Source organism: Aedes aegypti, chromosome 2 (genome assembly GCF_002204515.2).
Source record: "Aedes aegypti strain LVP_AGWG chromosome 2, AaegL5.0 Primary Assembly, whole genome shotgun sequence".
In the NCBI taxonomy this organism is placed as follows: domain Eukaryota; kingdom Metazoa; phylum Arthropoda; class Insecta; order Diptera; family Culicidae; genus Aedes; species Aedes aegypti.
Window position 1 is genome coordinate 37,374,798 of NC_035108.1, and position 22,314 is coordinate 37,397,111.

Here is a 22,314-nt window from a genome sequence, read left to right on the forward strand (position 1 = left end):
TTTTTTTTTTTCTTCTTCTTCTCTTCGGTTGGTTTGTAGGTGTGCTAGTAAGCGAAACAGTATTAGTGGTAATAACGCGTATTAAGCTTTTATTAAGGTCTAGTACACAGTAAAAAATCTAATTGGAAAATATCTAAAAAATCCCAAATAATAATAAAGATATTCGTTTTGCATTTGCATTGATTTGCCAACCACATTTTGTGTACATTGCCATATCCGGTGGTGATGGTATGATTTATTAATTATTTATTTAATAATCGAAATTGCCAAAATTTTTTTTTTTATACTTGAGTAAATATTCGCGTAGCAGTAATAATTTTTTTTTTCTGAACCAATAATAGCTCCGATAATTGTTAAGTGTTGCTGATCATGATTTATTTTTGTTTTTGTTTACAATACTGCCCATAGAGACATTACTGTTCCATTTTTAAATCAGCACCTTTTTCGATAGTGAAATTCATGTTTAATTTTTATCCTTGAACGCAAATAAAAATTAATACACTAAGCTTGAAAATGTTGTGAAAAATTTAGTTTAGTCACATAGTGAAAAATAGAGACATGTCTTTATATGAACTTCAAACTTCAATTGCAGCTACAATACCTGAATTATGATTAAGTTCTTATTTCTTGTATATCAAAAGTATCAGAATAAGTAATCTGTGCAGTGGTGCTAAATGAATACGACCTGAGGAAATGTACTTGAAAATTATAAACATTTATTTAATAAGATCAAATTTAAAACTTTGAACGTTATTTTCTTAATGCATACTATTTCAAATGGCACAGTTGTACCTTTATGGGCAGAATAATCAATATTAAAATTCTTAATTCCAACGCATGTAGTGTAGTAGATTGTAGTTATTTCAAACACGTGTTAAGGTCAACCAAGACCAATCCATACACATCAACCCAGTCCCAAAACCCTTATCCGTGGTGCTTGTGGAAGTGCAGAGGTATATTCGGCTTCCATTAAGCAAACATCACAGCAACATATTCCTTCCCTATCCCATATTGACCTGCATTCGGACGTGGCCGGCACCGGTATTATCAAATATATAAGATCATCAATACTCACACATTGAAGGTTGTTACTAGTCCCAAGTGCTACCTGTTGGCTCTCTGTGTGAATATAGCTGTTCTGATAATAACGGGATAGCAACTACGGGCGGTCAATCAAGCTCAAGCTCAAGCTCAAGCTCAAGCTCGAGGAACGTTTTCCAACATAAATTTCATGCAATTCAATGTTTAATATGATTTTCACCTCCAGGAAACCAAGCAAAAAACAAATAATGCCCAAACCCTTGCCAACATCTTCTGTTGTATACCTGAGGTCAATAAGTGGCGGAATAAATTTTAAAAATTAAACTCAATGCTGAACGAAACGATAATGCGGTTACATGTCGAAGTGTTGCAAGTTACCCCGTTTGACGGTACTGTGCGTTTGTGCCCCTGGAGGTAGGCAAATTACAAGTCACAGATAATTTCCGAAATCGGTTATAATGTGGCCACTACATGACGGAATTTTAAGAAAATTGCATCAGTGTAAACCTTTTGAGAAGCTATTGAATTGGATAACTATGAATATTGCATTTGATTAATCCTACATATGACCATTTTCGGGTCCCGGGACGGCTCAAACTTACGATAAAGTGGCCAATTTGTGTATGAACATCTGTGCTAAGCTTATGGGAACGCATTTTAGTGCACAATTATGTTTGATTTCTACTCTTAGCGAATTGAAACGAATTAGTATCCAACACATCTATAGCCGGTTCTTCCGGGTGTCAAGTCCGAATGGCCACATCCGGTAAATTTTAAACGGTGCAAAACTCTTAATCTATAATGTTGAATGTCAGATCTTAAGGATTTATGTAAATTAAAATGATTGTCATTGCAAATAAATAGAGGTAATGTGACATGTCCCAAAAAACAGCCCTTTTTTACCCGACTTGACCCAGTAACCCACTGGAAAAACTCCGTATCAAATTAAAAGGAATTAGCAGGAATTGCAATTCAGTTTTAACGTTTCCCATCTATTTTATGCCTCCGATGTAGTGACGATTCTCTAGTTGAACACAATAAAACTAGCTCAGATAATTTTTTTTGGAAATTATAAATTTGAATACAATTTATTCGGGTTGTTCGGAATTTGAATCTAGTCCAAGTAACCACTAGCTAGTTGATTCGCCTTTTTGGGCATATAACAGATAGACTTTGCGAAGAAATTGAAATTTTCACAAATATCAGCTAATTTATACCCATCAAATGCATTTGAAGTCACTGTTGGCCTTAAGCGTACGAAACATGAGTCAAAACGGTATAACTGGGACGAAATTCCAGTAATTTATAGAGAAGTTCCTTTTGGAGGTGTTTCTCCAAGCGTTATGTCTTAATTTTTGCTGGAATTTGCACTAACTTGTTTTCCAAAAATAATTTTGGGATTTCTTCAGGAATTGATCCAGTACTTATAATTCAACCTGGATTTCCTCCACTGCACTTGTTTGCATAATTTTTTCATTTATATGGGAAATACTATTGAACATTGGACTGTTATGCAAATAGGGGCATTTTAAGTTTCTGTTTATTTTAACGAGCCATTCAAGGAAATTCTTAAAATAGTGCTTTGTGCAACTCTCGTTAATTCCTATAAAAAATGATAATTTTGGGTAAAATTGGTTGCATGGAGTTTGCTAATACTTTTCGGACATTTCATTATGTGTTTTCTTGTGTCTTAAAAACAAAAACGTTCGATAGAATACCTAGAAGTTTCTGTTTCTAGAAGAATCCTGGAAGAGGGGACTGGATTTCGAGAGAAACTTCTGATGAATTTTTTGGAGGAAACTTTGTAAGAACTGTCCTGGCTACGCTCATGATAAGTAGTGCTCATCCGCTTCAGCAAACATCCCACCAAGTTGTGATAAATGAAAGGGCAGAGATGGAGGATGCTAATGTGGCGCCAACGCACCAACTGATAAATTAGTTTCGGTCATAGGTGAATGATTTTGTTTGTAGTGGCATTGATTTTATTACATCGTTGTGAGCATTTGGTAACCATCATTAATCTTTGATATCAACAGCATGTTTCAAGAATTACAATATCTTAATTTGAACACATCATCGATCTTGTAGGAATGTGTAATGTTATTGGTAATGTACTGACAATGATGAAATCACGTTCAAAAATGTCATTTGCTGACGAAGATGTTGAAGCAAGCAAAACTAGCCAACCGATACCTTGCCAAGATTTGCAACTGCACTGCAAACAAATACGTGATTGTTCAATCAAGATATGCTCTGGCTAAGGTAGCATCTCGCTGTTGTACACTAGTAGACTGTACTCAGGTGCTTCATCGCTCATCTCGTGATAAGGCGTGGGCTCTCGTGTCGAACATGCAGTTGTACGCTCGCCAATTTATTTAAGCTACCAAAGGCGACCTAAGTGATAATTGTTTTCACAAGCATAAATTACATCGACCGAACATAAATATCAACCACCTCAAGGAGGCGTCTTTGAACGAACAGATCGAACATACGCCACTGAGTGATTTTAAAAAAGCGTTAACGATCTTGAACTGTAAAAATCTAAACCGCTACGGAGAATGAAATGTAATATGTTGTTAACAAAATGTTAATAAAAACTTAATTTAGTTTTTATCAAATTAGGATGAAAATGTCGCCTTATACAAATCACCTAGTTATAAGAAATTAATGTAATGTTCGAAATGATACCGATAAAGGAATGAAGGGAAAATTTCGAAAGGAGTACAAGCATTCCCTAGTCGCCGTCCACAAATTACTCAACGCCTGGAAACCGGAAAGGGTAGGCTTAAACGGCTCCTAATTAAATATTAAAATTCTCATATAATAATCATTACGGAAGGGGAGAAGGGGGTCGAATGTTTTCATTTTTTGCGTTACGTTATAAATTGACGCTATCCTTTCTTCAAATTCTATTTTTTTTTTTTTTTTTTTTTTTTTATTAAAGACATTTTACACCATTTGGTGCATTCATGTCTGAGAAAAAAAATATAACATTACAATTCATTCATTTCACATCACTTTCATTCTTCCTTCTAGAACGAGTATGGTAAACCTTCCATTCCGAGTTGTTCCCTTTCTCGTCTATCTTTCTACTCTGGCTACATGATCGCTTTGGCTCGTTTTCATCTTTCGTTCCACTATTCGAAGTGTCAGTCGACAACCGTCTCTTCCCGTTGGGCTCCGTTGCAGTTTCGTATTGGTTATCCTGTTCGTTGCTGTTGCTGTTACCATCCTCATCCATGCCGTCATCATCGTCATCGGTGCTATTGTCACTTGACTCGGAATGAGCCGACGGTGGTGCGAATTGGTTGCTGTTACTGTTCTGCTCACTATTAGTGCTGGAAGGTACATGCTGTTTTGCTTGTTTTGCAGATGCCGTCGGTGAAGTTCGTTGAGGCTCCTTCGGGTAACTCACGTAGCTGCGATAGTTGTCTACGGTTACGTACACCGGCAACGGTTTTACTATCCTCATGCGAACCACACGAACACCATTCGGTATCCCCGAGAAATAGTTTTTCCATACCTCGTTCTGGATGGATAGTACCTTGCCGTACTGTTGCAGGTTGTTGATGATGTGCGAATTTGGCATTTGCGGTGGCAAATCGTGAATCTTCACGGTTGTGGTTGGACCGTCCACGTACACTGGTACGTAATAATCCACTCCTTCATATATGAAGGAATGCTGAAGATGGTGCTGTTTATGTAGTCGTGGTGCTACACTCGAATTGTTCATTTCGATGAAAACGCAGTTATCGAGATGGTGTAACTGGATGCTCTTGACATCGGCCATGTCAAGCTTGATATGTTTCTTGAGGAATTCCTCAACCTGATCCAAAACTGGCCGCTTTGGAAGGGTGCTGAAATCCACAACAAGGGTATTTTTCCTGTGCGCAGACATTTTGCTCAGAATGCAAAATTCTGTCGCACGAGAAACCGCGGTAACTTCGAAAAACTGGAGCTAAGTTAAAAACGTATATCGCGCACGAAGAGCGGTTGCCAACTGTGTCAAATTCTATTGACGTAATCCAAAAATCTTGCATTCTTGCTTTGGTAGTCGCATACCTTCTACCGTCACTCGTTCAAATAGAATAAACGGTTTCTCGTTTAATAGTTGAGAGGTGTCAAATTCACACCTCGTTCCTGCATAAATGCACACCACATTTACACCCGACACTTGACTGAACAAATTATTACCGCATGCGGTGGAGGATTCTGATCGTTAATACCGTCGCTAAATTGCACGACATCCGGGATGAGATATAGCCATCGAACGTGCCAAGTCAAGAACTTCTGTCCAAATGAGCCTCCCAGTAGCACAGTTTGCTCTCTGGCATCACTATATTTACATTGCAAACCGGCAAACGGTCCGATGAAGATCAGCTTCGACCGCAGATGCTGCGGATATTAATGATGGTGCTGAAAATATCTTATCTCGCAGCTACGACAATGTTCTACCTAGACAAACCACCTGACTTGGGCAAACATTGCGAATCACGAAATTAGCATTGGTAAACAGCGGACAAGAAGATTCCGCGGACTCCCCGCGGACTTGTGCTAATAATTTGATAAGGCGATTTCCACTCATCGGCTCCTGGCTTGATGGGGCACGCTGTATCTGCAACCGATACTAGCGAAAAAAAAGTCCACCATCTTGGCACCTTATATTCAAAATAAACAGTACATAAGTATCTTTTCCGTGGATTTGATAAAAGGTTGATAATATTTTAAAATGGTCAAATTGAAGAAGCTGATTTGTGACTAGATGCTTGAATAATATATGCTTCGAATTTACAGTGGCGATAATATGTTCATTTTTATTTGCAAATAGAGTCTATTGTATGATATTTATCATTTGTAGTCATAAAAATGAGCACTAAATAAAATTTCATGGGAATAATGGTAATTATACAAAATACTGTAACGTCTGATTCTCTCCATCAAATGATTTCAAATTCACAGAGAAGATGGCTGAACATCTTATCTTACGTATACAAACAAGTTGATCTCTATGTTGATCTACAAATCGGTAATCTCTTCAAAATAGTCCATGCCTTCAAATCACGATAACTTTCGTTGTCCTTGTTGAAATATTTGAACGGAGAAGATGCTGGAATCTTGTTTAATTGGGTCACATTTATTTTAATCGATTTTAACGGTCCCAGACACACCGTGTGGGAGATGGAAGATGTAAGCACGTTAGTATGTCACCCGAGGCGATCACGTCACGACCGGAGGAGGACTACATGGTCGGTGACATTTGATTTATGGCCATTTAATTGAAAAATGTTCGCAAACATGTTCGCTGCTGTGTAAACCATAAACTTGATGAATTTGTTTTATAAATTGGTAATATACATGCAAACTCAGGATACTCTCACTTTTAATTACTACAGAAGTCAGTTTTGAAGAATCATGATCAATTAAGAAGTGATAAATTAGAATAACTGTACAAAATAATGAAGCTATAGAATTTATCAACAATCGTCAATTCAAACGCCTTGGTCTCCAGATGGACGAACGGACGAATAGGCAATAGCTAGGATTTATGATCAATTCGATTGACCGTTTAGCATACAACACTCAACGACGTGATCGGAGCTCGTAGCTTAGAATGTGATCTATGGTGGGTATTTTGCAAACCATTCGAGGTGTGACTCGAGGCGTGAGGAAAGCATCGTTTGTCTGAATGGTTGGGCGAGAAGAATCGGGCAATAATTAATCTTTATCATTATTGCTTCATCTGTCTCGAAACACGATGTTGCTGATGATGCTTAGTTACTAGTGAGAAAATATCACGTGTGTTGACAGATGTTCTGGATAGAAACAATAGAAAACATGTTTTGGAGATTTGATGAGAATTATTACCGGTACTACGCGTATTACACAACTTTCGATAAAGTTCAGTTTCGCGAATACATTGTTTACCTTAGGTAAAACTGATGATAAACTTCTGATTCTTTCAAAATAACATTTAAGACGGAATGACGATAGGTATTTATATTTTGTTCTAGCCATTGCAATTTCATATTCTACTTAGGTAGGAGGTAAAGGGAGTCTGAAGAAGATTGTTAGTATATGAAGAAAATGAATAGGTGAATAGGTGGTGTAAGAGAACGACAAGATTGAAATTTAATTAGGTAGTGAAAATTGAGCTGGTATTATCGGGGAACACTACAGTAAGCCTATTTTTTTTTTTACTGGAGAAGGGTTGGCTCAAAGCTGTGGGCTTTGCTACCAGTACATTCCAACGATTCATATAACTCGTAATTGTAGCTTTAATGGACTGTTCCTTCCATTCTTACTCCCACCATCATGGTAAGAGTTTTAGTACGAATCTAAAAACGTGCGTTAAGCGTGTGAGAAATCTAAAGCACCCCCTTGATCCGTAACCCCTCACGTAATTAACAAACTGGTGCCAAAAGACGCGAGTATTAAATATGTTTTAAGAGTCAAGAACGTCAAACGATGCATGAGCATGAGCATGAACATGAGCATGAACAGCTGTACTTACACAGGGAACCAACAGACGCTACTCGGGATCAGTAGCATCCTCAATGTGTAAGTACTGGTGCTCTCATTATTATAATAAACAATAACGGCGTCGACTGCTTCCGAATGCAGGTCAATTTGGGATGGGAGGGAAATGTTGACGTGTTACTTGCTTTATGGAAGCCGAGGATTCCTCTGCACTTCTACAAGTAAACATTGGGAGTTTGGATATGGGGGAGGAATTCGTTTTGATAAACGAAAAATATATAATTTGAAATGAATGCACCTAACCGGATTCGCGATATTACTCGATAAACGCATTGAACGCCGAACAAGTGTTCGTCATTCGCCTCCATAGGAGCAAGCGACAAGATCAAAGGATCAAATACTACTGACGCGTTCCGCGATCCGTGACACTAATTCACCGTGCTACGCGAGCGGCGAACAACACGATTGACCTGCCCTCATCGCTCGCCCCACAGAAGCAAGCGTCAAGGTGGAAGGATCAAACAATACTCCATCCAAAGTTTGTTAAAAAAATACATAAAAACATACATATCATTGTACAAATGTGTTATAACAAGCATGAAACGAACTCACCAGTTGGTAATCCATCATCGACTGAACAGTCACAATCTCAGCGTCAACACGCTTAAGCAGGGATACAAAATCATTTCGATGGCACGCGAATGAAGTGCTAACCAAAAAAAAAAAAAACACTCCAAGATTGCGAAAAATTAATCGGACTGCTTGAGCCTTCGCAAAGGACTACCCAAGCGAACGAAGCGAATCGAAAAAATACACTGGGCGCGCGAAAACCTAATCGAATAGCTTGGGCCTTCACAAAAGCCAGTCAAGATCGTCAAACGATGCAAAGTAAACCTAGTATACATTAGAATGTTGTAGACGTTTCTTGTTAATGAATCTCATCTATTAAATTCTGGACTGATTGCGAGGAGAGGTTTATCTAATAATGGTTATCATTGTTGATTATTATCTTGCAATGCAAGCGATATACTTATAAATTAGACTAACATGTATAAGGTAGCACTAGTTTGCTCTATTAATACTTGACTAGTTCCCAATAGTTTTCTTTTGATCGTAGTCATTGTTCAGAATCCATCACTCCTCTGAAACGAGAATTTTCAAGAAGAATAACACCAATATTATTGGTCCAATAACGGCTACAATCTCCAGATGCTACATTTTTAGATTCCATTGCCGTAAGACACCCATCGATCCAATTGGAATGGTTTATTTAGTACTCTTTTGGATATTTACATTAACTTAATTATGAAGTAGCTGGTGCGATTTTTTTCGATACTATGTTTCTATTGGAACCATAACAAAAAAAATCGCTGAAGACGAATTCCATGTTGTAGTGTCCGGAAGGAGGAACCGGCACATTCAAAACTAATGGCTCAATCAGCCGAATTGCAACAGGAGCAATTCCATCGCAACTTCATCGCTCGAAACACTTTACAAGACTGACGTGTCATTCGCCTTTTCCCGTTTGCTTAGGTTTTCATTGTTACTGGAACTATATGCCCTCCTGCTTATTTGATATCTTCTATAGTACCCCTCTCAATCCCTACATTCTCCTCCTTATCTACTCTTATAATTGTAAGATAGTTTCATCTATTATCTTTCATTCATTTCAGGTTGTCCTTGAGTTCTTTCATATTAAAGATAACATACATATATTCCAAAAAATGAGATAACATTTTGTATCTACAACTTCATCATCATCATTCTTCATTCCTCATTCCTCACTCTTCATTCCTCATTTATCATTCCTAACTCTCCATTTCTTACTCATCACTCCTTACTCCCCATTCCTCACTCCTCATTACTCATTCCTTACCCATCATTGTTTATTGCTCACTCCTCACTCCTTACACCTCATTCGTTATCCCTCATCCCTCACTTCTCACTCTTCACATCTGAGTCCTAATTCTTCATTCCCCACTCCTCTTTCACTATTCCTTACAAATCATCCATCATTCCTCATCTCTTCCTCTTCACTTCGCACTTCTGATTTCTAATTCCTCACACATCCATTCTCATTCCTCACTCCTCATTCTTCACTTCTCACTCCTCACTCCTCACTCCTCATTCCTCACTCCTCATTCCTCGTTCCTAATTCCTCACTCCTCATAACTCATTCCTTACCCATCATTTCTTATTGCTAACTTCTCACTCCTTACACCTCATTCGTTATTCATCATTCCTCACTTCTCACTCTTCACATATGATTCCTAATTCTTCATTCCTCACACCACATTTCTCACTCCTCATTCCTCATTCCTAAACCTCATTTTTCACTCGTCACTCCTTCTTCCTCACTTCTCACTTTTCACACCTCACCCATCATTCTTCACCCATCATTCCTTACTCCTCATTTCTCACATCTCACTCTTCAAACCTCATTCCGCAATCCTCATTCCAAATTCCTCAATCCTCACTTCTCATTCCTCATTCTTCATCTCTCATTTCTCAATCCTCATTTCTTACTCCTCATACTTCATATCTCATTCTTCATTCCTTATTTCTTACTTCTCATTCCTCATACTACACTTCTTATTGTTCATTTCTTACTCCTCATTCGTCATGTCTCATTCCTTACTTCTTACCCCTAATTTCTAACTCCTCATTCCTCATTTATCATTCCTCATCTCTATCTCCTCATTATGTACTCCTCATTCCTCAATCCTCACTCCTCATTTCTCATTCCTCACTCCTCATTTTTCAATCCTCATTTCTCATTCCTCATTTCTCACTCTTCATATCTGAGTCCTAATTCTTCATTCCTTACTCATCTTTCATTATTACTTACAAATCATTCATCACTCCTCATTCCTTCCTCTTCACTTCGCATATCTGATTCCTCATTCCTCACACTTCACTTCTCATTCCTCACTCCTCATCCCTCAATCCTCATTCTTTACTTCTCATATCTCACTCCTCATTCCTCACTCCTCATTCCTCGTTCCTAATTCCTCACTCCTCATAACTCATTCCTTACCCATCATTCCTTATTGCTAACTTCACACTTCTTACATCTCATACGTTATCCCACATTCCTCACTTCTCACTTTTCACATCTGAGTCCTAATTCTTCATTCCTCACTCCTCTTTCATTACTCCTTACAAATCATTCATCATTCCTCATCCTTTCCTCTTCACTTCGCACTTCAGATTCCTCATTCCTCACACTTCACTTCTCATTCATCACTCCTCATCCCTCAATCCTCATTCCTCGTTCCTAATTCCTCACTCCTCATAACTCATTCCTTACCCATCATTCCTTATTGCTAACTTCACACTTCTTACATCTCATACGTTATCCCACATTCCTCACTTCTCACTTTTCACATCTGAGTCCTAATTCTTCATTCCTCACTCCTCTTTCATTACTCCTTACAAATCATTCATCATTCCTCATCCCTTCCTCTTCACTTCGCACTTCAGATTCCTCATTCCTCACACTTCACTTCTCATTCATCACTCCTCATCCCTCAATCCTCATTCCTCGTTCCTAATTCCTCACTCCTCATAACTCATTCCTTACCCATCATTCCTTATTGCTAACTTCACACTTCTTACATCTCATACGTTATCCCACATTCCTCACTTCTCACTTTTCACATCTGAGTCCTAATTCTTCATTCCTCACTCCTCTTTCATTACTCCTTACAAATCATTCATCATTCATCATCCCTTCCTCTTCACTTCGCACATCAGATTCCTCATTCCTCACACTTCACTTCTCATTCCTCACTCCTCATCCCTCAATCCTCATTCTTCACTCCTCACTCCACATTCCTCACTCCTCATTCCTCGTTCCTAATTCCTCACTCCTCATAACTCATTCCTTACCCATCATTCCTTATTGCTAACTTCTCACTCCTTACACCTCATTCGTTATCCCTCATTCCTCACATTTAACTCTTCACATATGATTCCTAATTCTTCACACCACATTACTCACTCCTCATTCCTCATTCCTTAAACCTCACTTTTCACTCGTCACTCCTTATTCCTCACTTCTCACTTTTCACACCTCACCCATCATTCCTCACTCATCATTCCTTACTCCTCATTCCTCACATCTCACTCTTCAAACCTCATTCCTCAATCCCCATTCCACATTTCTCATTCTTCATCTCTATCTCCTCATTATGTACTCCACATTCCTCAATCCACAGTTCTCATTTCACATTCCTCACTTCTCACTCTTCATTCATCATTCCTCGTTCTTCGCTCCTCACTCCTCATTCCTCATTCTTTAATCCTTATTCCTCATTCCTCACCCCCAACTCTTCATACCTCACTCCTCGTTCCTCACTCCTCACTTGTTATTCTTTATTCCTCACTCATCACTGTCCACACCTCACTTCTCATTCTTCATTACTCACACCTCATTTCTCATTCCTCACTTCTCACTTCTCATGCTTTACTACTCACTCCTCGGTCTTCATTCCTCCTCATTCTTCGTTTCTCATTCTTCACACTCACTCCTCAATCCTCATTCTTCACTGCTTAATCCTCATTCCTCACTCTTCACAATTCACTCCTCATGCTTTACAACTCATTCTTCACTCCGCATTCAGCATTTCTCATTCCTCACTTTTCATTCCTAACTTCTCACTCTCATTCCTTATTCATCACTCCTCAATCCTTGTTCTTCACCCTCGGCTTATTTCTCACTCTTCACAACTCACTTCTCATTCCTTATTCCTCATTTCTAATTCCTTATTCCTCATTCTTCATGCCTCAAGTTTTTACTCTTTATTGCTCATTCCTCACTCTTTATTCCTAACTCCTCATTCCTCTCGGAGAGTTGCTTTACCTCTGGGGAATTACTTTACCCTCTCGGGGTAATTACTTTACCCTCTCGGGGGAATTGCTTTACCCTCTTGGGGGAATTAATTTACCCTCTCGGGGGAATTACTTTACCCTCTCGGGGGAATTGATTTACCCTCTCGGGGGAATTACTTTACCCTCTCGGGGGAATTGCTTTACCCTCTCGGGGGAATTACTTTACCCTCTCGGGGGAATTGATTTACCCTCTCGGGAGAATTACTTTACCCTCTCGGGGGAATTGATTTACCCTCTCGGGGGAATTACTTTACCCTCTCGGGGGAATTGCTTTACCCTCTCGGGGGAATTGATTTACCCTCTCGGGGGAATTACTTTACCCTCTCGGGGGAATTGATTTACCCTCTCGGGGGAATTACTTTACCCTCTCGGGGGAATTACTTTACCCTCTCAGGGGAATTGATTTACCCTTTCAGGTGAGTTTATGCATTGCCTTGATGTATTTGACCTTATAACAAATTATGAAGCATAACAAAATAAAGTCGGGCTCATTTGAAGGATTCGCGCAATATCATTTTCCAATTGTGTTCCAACTTAATTATTTACATTACACTGAATAATACTGGCCATTCATAAATATAAAATAACATTATTTCTTATCCAACATTTAAATTTATTACAAGCAACAAGAAAAACAAATCTTAAAAACACATGAATCGCGACCTCTGAATTCCATCAAAGCAATCCAGCATAAAATCAACAAAAAAATTTACCACGAAAATATGACGTCACTATTGTGCTTATTCTGCTTGCAATACCAACACAAATGATTCCAATATCAACCTCTATCGTCTTGGTTTACATCAACGGCAATGCCAAACAAAAACTGAAAACATTCAAAGTTTTTACCACTTTTGTACTTCCGTTTCAGGCCGAACTTAGAATGTTTGAGAGCGCACAATATACTTACCAACTGTGCCATTGTAGTGTCCGGAAGGAGGAACCGGCACATTCAAAACTAATGGCTCAATCAGCCGAATTGCAACAGGAGCAATTCCATCGCAACTTCATCGCTCGAAACACTTTACAAGACTGACGTGTCATTCGCCTTTTCCCGTTTGCTTAGGTTTTCATTGTTACTGGAACTATATGCCCTCCTGCTTATTTGATATCTTCTATAGTACCCCTCTCAATCCCTACACATGTCAATTCGGTCTGTCACAGAATCTGACCATCTTAGATTAGCAGTGCATAATGTTGCACATGTTTTCGGTATTAGTATTAGACTCAAGAATAGCCTTTAAAAATTGCCTATGAGACTTTTCATGCGATTTCTTTGGAAAATTGTATGAATGTTGTATGTATGTTATATTGTAAATAATTCATATTACACAAGAACTTTTTTTTTCGATTTCACTATAGAATCTTGATAGGAAACAGATGCTTTGGACAAAGTTTCATGAAGAGAAATTTTCGAATAAAACAGTTTATCATAGAACAACTTTTAACTGATTTCAGGGTTTCCGCATTTTGTTGGGCAGTGCGGAATGCTTCCTGAAATTCCAGAGCAAGTGTGTATTTGCTTTGTGTCATCAGAGCGAGTTTTTGAATAAAAGGCAAAAGTGTTATTTTTCTCGCGTCTCCAGAGTGATTTGTTTCTCAGTTAGTAAACTTTGGGTGAAGCTGAAAGAAGATTGTGGCTGCTCTGTCAAAGATTAATGATCAATTGGTGAGCTCCTTTTTTTTGGGACGTAAATAAGATTTTTTAACAAACTATAAATGGTTCGGCACAGTGGGTGTCGGCATAAACTCTCATTCACAAATTATTTATGTTTTACGTTCTTTTCTAAAAACATTTGTTTTCGTAATTAAATGGTTCAACTCTATAAGTGTAGACTTGGTTCACTTTATACAACAGACTTTAAATGGTTCGCCTCTGTAAGTGTCGACATAAGATTGTTGTGTGATGGTCCAGCCAAACGATTTTTTTTTCTCTTCATATGAATGAAATATGATAACATATGATTTCGTTCTGAAAGTTGTAGGAAAGTAGTGTTAAGCTATTTGTTCAACAAACTTTGAATTGTTCAACATTTTTAGTGTCGACATTGTTTTCTTCTACTTGGAAATTTTTCATATCAATTGAAAATATTATGTTTATTAGCATATTCATATCTCTCAAGTTATGGTCTAATCGCTTATCAAAGTGACCTAACGATCCCCCCCCCCATTACCGAACATCCCTACCAGTAACCTTTGTGAAGATGCACTAACATTACTTCCCCCAAACCCATCTCAATGCGAGGACGTGGCCGACGCCATTATTGACTCAGTATAAGGTGAAGATAAACCGAAGCCAAACTTCAAATTTTCAAGAGCACGGATCTGGAGAACCAAACACCCGTTTGAGCTGAAAACCTAATCGATTTGGCTAGTTACCAATCGATTAAGTTTTCAGCTTAAACGGATGTTTGGTTCTCCAGAACCGTGCTCTTAAAAATTTGAACTTTGGCTTCGATTCATCTTCACCATAAATAAAGGCACTGAATTATGCGCACTGAACGAGATTTTGGCCAATCCCAGCCGAACTTCCAGGTGATTCTTTGTGCATCTTCAGTGAAGATTCTTCACTGACTTCGGTCAATCACGGAATAGCTATCATTGTAATCAGTCTAAGCTAAGCTAAGAACAATTTTGAACTGATATCATTATTTTTGTCAAAATAAATACGGTTTTATGGTGCAGTAAGCATTTTTTGATTATTATAAACCACTATGATTATCATGATCACTTCATTTGAATTATGTATTTCATTTCTGATTCTTACACATATCCTCAATTCAACATTCAACTACTATTCAATGGTTTATTTGAAATTAGTGGTCCCGGCAAACTTCGTCTTGCAATCAAGTAGGCTGTTGAAAAACGCCATGCAAGTCTCGTGTAGAAAATGACAGATTAGTACTCTTCCGTTTTCCCCACTATCCCGAAGAATTTTCTAAACTTTTTTTTCGCACAAACACGTTGGAGCTCTGGACGAATTCAAACAGTGAAAGAATCATGTAAGTCCAATCACCCGTTCTCAAGCCATATCGTGACATACAAACACCATTCCATTTTTTTTATATAGATATCGACGACCAAAAAAAAAACCATTAAAAATTGTACTGGATTTTTTTTACAAAAAATCTACGTAGTCTATCGTAAGTTAGCTGATATGGGGTACGGGGAGAACTTCTTTGTGTGACGAACAATGTGGTTAATATGAGGATAAGAAAATCATACTAGGAAGAAAATAGCATGATAAACAATCAAATTTAGAGGATGTTCTATAAACTTTAATTTTGTTGAGCTACTACAAATACGATACAACGTTTCGGAATGCAGCATCTGTATGCTATTAAAAAAATAATTGCAAACATCATTTTAACATGGACGTTTATTAATTGCTCACATAAATTGATGAGAAGAATAATGCTCCAGTTTAATAATAATGTGATAATTTATTTAAAAAACTTCGTTGTTCTTTATCTTCAACATATGTTCAGTAGTACAAAGCCAATCTTATGTGCTCAAAGAACACCAATCTGAGATGCAAGCTCTGCTCCAGTGGGGACGTAGTGCCGAGAATAAGGTCGTTTTTCAGAGTAATTTCAATTTCGCGTTCCAGTTCAATTTATAGAACGGAGTGATCAAGTAGGTTTGCTCATTGTTCAGTTCAAAAATTTTAACGCTAGAGAGCCGAAAATTGAACGCAGATGGTTTTGCAGCTTTCACGGTATCTCAACGTGCCAAAGTTATTTTGGAGGTGCTCAAAGCAAGAAATGCTATATTTATTATAATTCAATTGAACTTATCATCAATTCAAGAAATATTTACCAAGTATAAACCTAAAACCATGCTTTGATTGCCATTGTAATGCACTGCGATTTGAACGGGCCGTTCGAGAGCAGCGACGGGCTCTGGCTCGAGAGTTCAATGTTTACTGCGTTATTGTGCAAAACTTGAACGCGCTCCGTTCATTTTAGGCTCGCGTTCAGTTCAAAATGCATTACTGATTCAAGCAATGTACTCTCTTAGTCAAAGTAATTAGACATATTCTTAACTGTAATTCAGACGAATTTCGTCCAAAATAAGTCGAAAAAATTAAAAATCGTACTCGATAACCTTCGATTTGGATTAAATTTCACACATGTTTCCAGTATGATAGAAAATGCATCTGATGTAGATCAATTGATCATTTTGACTCATGGATAACTTTTAAATATGGCCTATGAGTTTAAGCATACAATTTTCATAAAAAAAATAGTCCCTAAAGTTTTGTTTTTAGAGAAAAACGTTCGAAGGAAATGTTGTAGTGAATTGTTTAGAATACAAGAAAAGAATATTCACTGATTAAATAAAATTAAATTAAATAATTTAAATTTTCACCATAGAATCTTGATAGGAAACAGATGATTGGAGCAAAGTTTCATGATTGAGAAATTTGTATTAAACTCAATAAAAAGAACAACTTTATGCAGATTTTCACAATATTATTTTTTCGTCAAAACAAATACGTTTCGATGATGTAATAAGAACCTTAAAATTGTTATAAGCCATAATAATTATCATGACCACTTCTCTAGAAAAAGCCGTTTATTTCAAGTGTTATGCAAAAATGTATTATTTAAGTAATAAAAGAAAAAAGTCAGCAGAGAAATATATGGCCTTTATTCGCGAAAACCTATTGTTCTTGATGGAGAATCACGAATAGAGTAAGGTGGGGCAAAAGTTCGACCTTAGTGGTATAATCAAAGTTTTCAGAAAAATAATACCTGTTTAAACAAAACAAATACCATACAGTGAACCTCCTATATATTGGCTATAATTTTGCTGAACAAACTTGTGTCAAAATATTTACCCATTTTTTGTTACAACAGTTTCAAAATTGATTGTCTTATTCGAACTTTTGCCCCACCGGTGGGGCAAGAGTTCGAATCTAGTGTGGGGCAAAAGTTCGCTGACTAAAACACATACTATCGTTACTTTTATGAAAGGCATACTTTATACCAGCCGCAAACTTAAGTTTGCCGAAAAATACACACTAAATTTTCATCAAAAAATTGCCCAAAACAGGGTTAATTGTAATATACTCAAAAATAGTAGTTTTTCGCAAAACTAAGTGTAAATTTAAATTTTTGCTGACAATTGTCGCACAATCAGGCAAATATAGCTAAATTTTAAGATATTATGTGGATTTTAGGACATTTGAAAAATTTTCCGTGAGTTTATACGTGGGTCGAACTTTTGCCCCACTTTAGGCCAAACATTGATTTCAAGCATTTATGCAAAAATTAATACACCTCAAAGCATCCTTATGATAGGCCTAGAAACGCCCTTAAATAAAATATTGAAAAAGATTTCATCTTCATTTGGTTTCACGAAACGAAAGTCTGACCAAAAACTACAATGTTGACATCGCAAAACAACAAATAGTCATAACTTTTTCAAATCTTAATCGATTTTTATGATATTTAGAGTGAAAGTCTCTTACTTGAATAGAATTTGAACCACCATGACATTTATAAGTTTTGTTTTTAATTGAGCTAGATATCTTAAAAAGAAATTCTTACCCCACTCGAACTTTTGCCCCACTTTACTCTAACTAATAAAATTGGCCCAAATGAATATTATTTTACATTAAACTTGATATATGTACTTCAATAAATATTAGAAATATTAATGCCAGAATTTTTAATGAATCATCATAATGTTTGTAGAATTCATGAGAAAAACTTTTTGTTCTTTAAATAAAGGCTTACCCTTTTCGGGGGCGAGAATGGATCAAAAACGCATATGTAAAACTTGATTACACTGCGGAACACGGTTTTGTCTCAAGCACCAAAATACCGCTATTAACTTAATTAAGGACTGCTGAATCCATTGCCATTTTCAAAAATATCATAGCACGTCTAGTTTATGAGATATAAGCAGTTGAAAATGCTGAATTTGCCTATTTCAGCCAACATGCATGCAAGTTTGCCAGCTTGTATGGCAATTTAATTGCTTAATTTGCCTCAGAACTCAAACTTCAAGTGTATAGCAATACTTATTAACAAAGTTCAGAATACTTCCAATACTCAAAACTAATTTTTTGTTGGTTTAGAAAAGTATTGTATTTTGCCATATAAGAGAAACGAAGAAATTTGTATGGAGACTGTAAGCATGTTAAAAAAATCGATTTAATCTAAATTTAACCATGCAATTCCAACCAAATTGTATCTGAAATGAAAATTAAAGTCCTATTTTGTATGCTTGTTGGATTAGATCTCAAAAGTTTTTGATAAATGATTGTTAAATTTTTATGTAAACATCAATAAAACCAGTGTTTTCTGCAACTTTGGCGACCTGTGGGAAATTACTTTTTTGAATAAGTGAAAAGAAATTACATTTAAAAAGAGATTACCTTAAATATCTTGGCTAATTTACAATACAATAACATGGCAATATGATGAATTCTTGTAAAATCCATATATTTCGTGCATCAACGTTTTCTTTGCTTTATTTTTGATAGAAACAAAATTGAAGAAATATGGGTTTGATAGATAATTGGATAGTATAACTTAGTATCGACATGTTTCCTAAATTGGTATCTAATTGTAAGTATGACCGTAAAAAAAACTTCAGTACAAATACAATTATATCCAGAAGTCAATGTTGATTTTCATGGTCATTCAATGGTCAAATAAGGATTGTTCATTTTATAAAGTGGACACCTTGTGCATGCCTTTTCTTTTTAATTTATCAATGAAATTTAAATCGGTTTTCTGCACATCGTTCTGTACTGTACTGTACAATGTTGTGATGAAAAAATAATCTCCAATATAATTAAATTTCACGCGAATATGGAACAACGATTAGAACGGTAAATTTTTGGAGGTTATCAAAATCAATTATTGTTAGAAATCAGCTGGAAAATTCGACAATTTTTTATTTTTTTTATTTTCTTCTTGTTCTTCGAAAGCATCATCAATCTAAAGCCTGATGAAAAAAAATAAGTTATTCTTGGAGCAACAATTTTACAGATATAATAAAATCATTTTTCCCCTATATTTTTTAGAGAAAAATATTTTAAATTTAGAGGGAATTGATATGACTAGAATTTTTTGGTCAAAAGTACGTCTTACGTCTTCACTTATTTAGTCCCCACTTCACATTTAAAGCATAATTGAAACACGATTGCTTTATTCTTAGAAGACCTTTCAAAGTACATTGACAATCATCAAAATTGGCAACACTGCTGTAATCAAATCGATTTTATTTTCCACTTTCATAATATGTTATTCTGAGATTACCAATTGAAATATTCGGAGAAACCCGTATACAATTTGCTGTAGATCGATAAATATGCGTAAATGATTTTAAAAGTATGAGACTTTTTAGTAAAACAACCATAAAGAGTAAAATTTTAACTTAAGACTGTGGTAAACGCGCAGCTATTCAGCAAGACCAAGCTGAGGGTCGTGGGTTCGAATCCCACCGGTCGAGGATCTTTTCGGGTTGGAAATTTTCTCGACTTCCCAGGGCATAGAGTATCTTCGTACCTGCCACACGATATACGCATGCAAAAATGGTCATTGGCACAGTAAGCTCTCAGTTAATAACTGTGGAAGTGCTCATAATAACACTGCTGAGCTGAGAAGCAGGCTCTGTCTCAGTAGGGACGTAATGCCAGAAAGAAGAAGAAGAACTGTGGTTTAAACTCACAATTTAGCTCTCGTTTGTACAGATACAATTTCTTTGGTAATCCAAACTTGTTTTGAACACGCTTTTTACTTTTATCTTTTGCTGGGAGTGGAAGGATGGTGTATCAGCAAATTTGACCATAAATGGGTAAATCACTAAAGTTAGATAATGTCAGAGAATGGTAAAATATAATTGATTTTTTCAAAGCTTTACCTTTAGTAGAATAGTAAAGGATACAAACATACAATTTTTTTTTATAAAAACTAGGATTTTTGTTTTGCGAAAAAAAATGTTAAACTTTTATGAACAGCTTTTCTTAGTAGTTTTTGGAGAAACTATTTACCTTTTCAATCAAAAGCATTTTCTAAGATTTTATATTTTCATAGCATTGTAGAATAATAGCTGAACGATGCACAGAAAACCGATTACGATTTTATCAATTATTAAAAAAGATGTAGCATCAACAAAGTGTCCACTTTATAAAATGAACAGTCTTTGTGAGATGAAGCTTCCACAGTGCTACTTTATTTTCAAAACACAAAACATTAAATTATGAAAATCACCGCATAATAAGTTAAGCATCGGATAAACAGGCTCAAAATTATGAAAAAAAAAACACAGAAGTATTTGTTTCAAAGATTTTATAGCTGTGACAAAAATGATTTAAAACAAATTATAGAAACTAAAAATATTTTGAGTGCTTTCACATGGTGCTTAACCATTTGGCAGATGTCTTCACGAATTTAACGTAAGTAAAACTGAACATTCTTGTAATTTGTTGTAAAAATAACATCTCAATTTATCATATGACAATAATGTTACAGCATATCAAATTTGAGCACTTTATATTAAAATATTCAAATTGGGCTTCAATACTATTGGCCTTAACACAACTGTACAACAATAACTAGTTTTGAATAAGAACTTCTTAAATCTTGACATGCAAAATAATGAAGAATTGAATTAAATCTTATTTTACTTACGAATAGGTTTGACTTCATACTTCTCGATGATTCATTAAGTATATTTCTATACTCGGCTGATTTCTGTTATTCAATTAGATTCACTTTGGAACGGTTACGTATGGTGATCATTTATCTGCTGAAATTCTTGATGTAAAATCCTCCGCAAATCGACCCTTATCTCAAAATGTTACAAATATTCAAGACCATACAAACACCCAATTGATTTTCCGCACACTGACATTCACTGCACTCGGAACTAAAAGACATCCCCGAAAACTCATGCAAAGCACGCCACTCACTCGGAACCGGCCCGATCCATCAACGAGAAGGAACTTCGATTACACCACTCTGACTCGCAGTCGGAACGAGCTATTATTTTTCTTCTTTTCCACTCGACGGCCCGCGCAAGAATATTAGCTGATCGCAGCATTCGACAAAAGTGGCGCCCACCGCAGGGGGAAAACGCCGAGGTGCTCATCTTCTCCACCTGGGGGTTTGCAATGAATGATTCTTGCCACTGATAGTGGACAGGCAGCAGCTCCCGCAGATATGGATGTGATTCTCCGATTTGGCACGGTGGGAAATGGTTGGGTGTTTGCTGGTGTTCGGTGCTTACGGTGGAATTCTTTCCGTGTGAGCGGTAGAGGTTCTGTTCACTTAGTGTTTGCATATCTGTGTTCTGCGTTTTGTAGAGTTTTTTGGGCTATGGATTAGAGTGTTAGGTTATTGCTCAAACTAGCAAAAAAGGTTACACCATTATATAAGGTTGTCATTACACGGACAACAAATAATAGTCCAGCCAATCATTATTGCTGGTCGATTATTCGCATTTTCATTTTGAATTTCAGTCGAGCACATAATGTCAATGATAGGTTCAATGGTTGAATTAATTATATAAAATAGTTGAATCAACAATAAACACATTTCACTTAGTGTTAATGTTGTGTTGTCAGAACCAGCACGAATCTTCTTTGTCGACACTGAAAAAATGTGACAAAATATAAATAAATATTATAGCAGGAGCAGGACTACAATCCACTATCGTGGGAGTAAGAGCTCATTAACTTACATCCCCTTCAAATCCGAATGTTGGTTACGGGCGTTCATAACGTTCCTAGTTAATAGTTTAGCATAAGCATTACTAACTTTTACTTTTGCTGGCTCTACGTCCTTCAAAACATGACCTGCGCCACAATGTTACGCCAACTAACTCGGTCCATGGCTTCTAACCTCCAGTTTCTCGATCGCCCCACACTTCCAAGATCCTGCT

At 36.7% G+C, this 22,314-nt stretch overlaps 1 protein-coding gene across 1 annotated transcript in view; it reads right to left on the reverse strand.

Moving 5' to 3' along the window:
- Positions 1 to 21,542, reverse strand: part of LOC5574852 (protein lethal(3)malignant blood neoplasm 1) — a 41,493-nt gene extending 19,951 nt beyond the window's left edge. The window contains 1 exon segment of the mRNA XM_021840572.1: positions 21,063 to 21,542. Within this exon segment, the coding sequence (XP_021696264.1) occupies positions 21,063 to 21,080 (18 nt within the window). The 5' untranslated portion in view covers positions 21,081 to 21,542.
- Between the last annotated feature and the right edge of the window lie 772 nt (positions 21,543 to 22,314).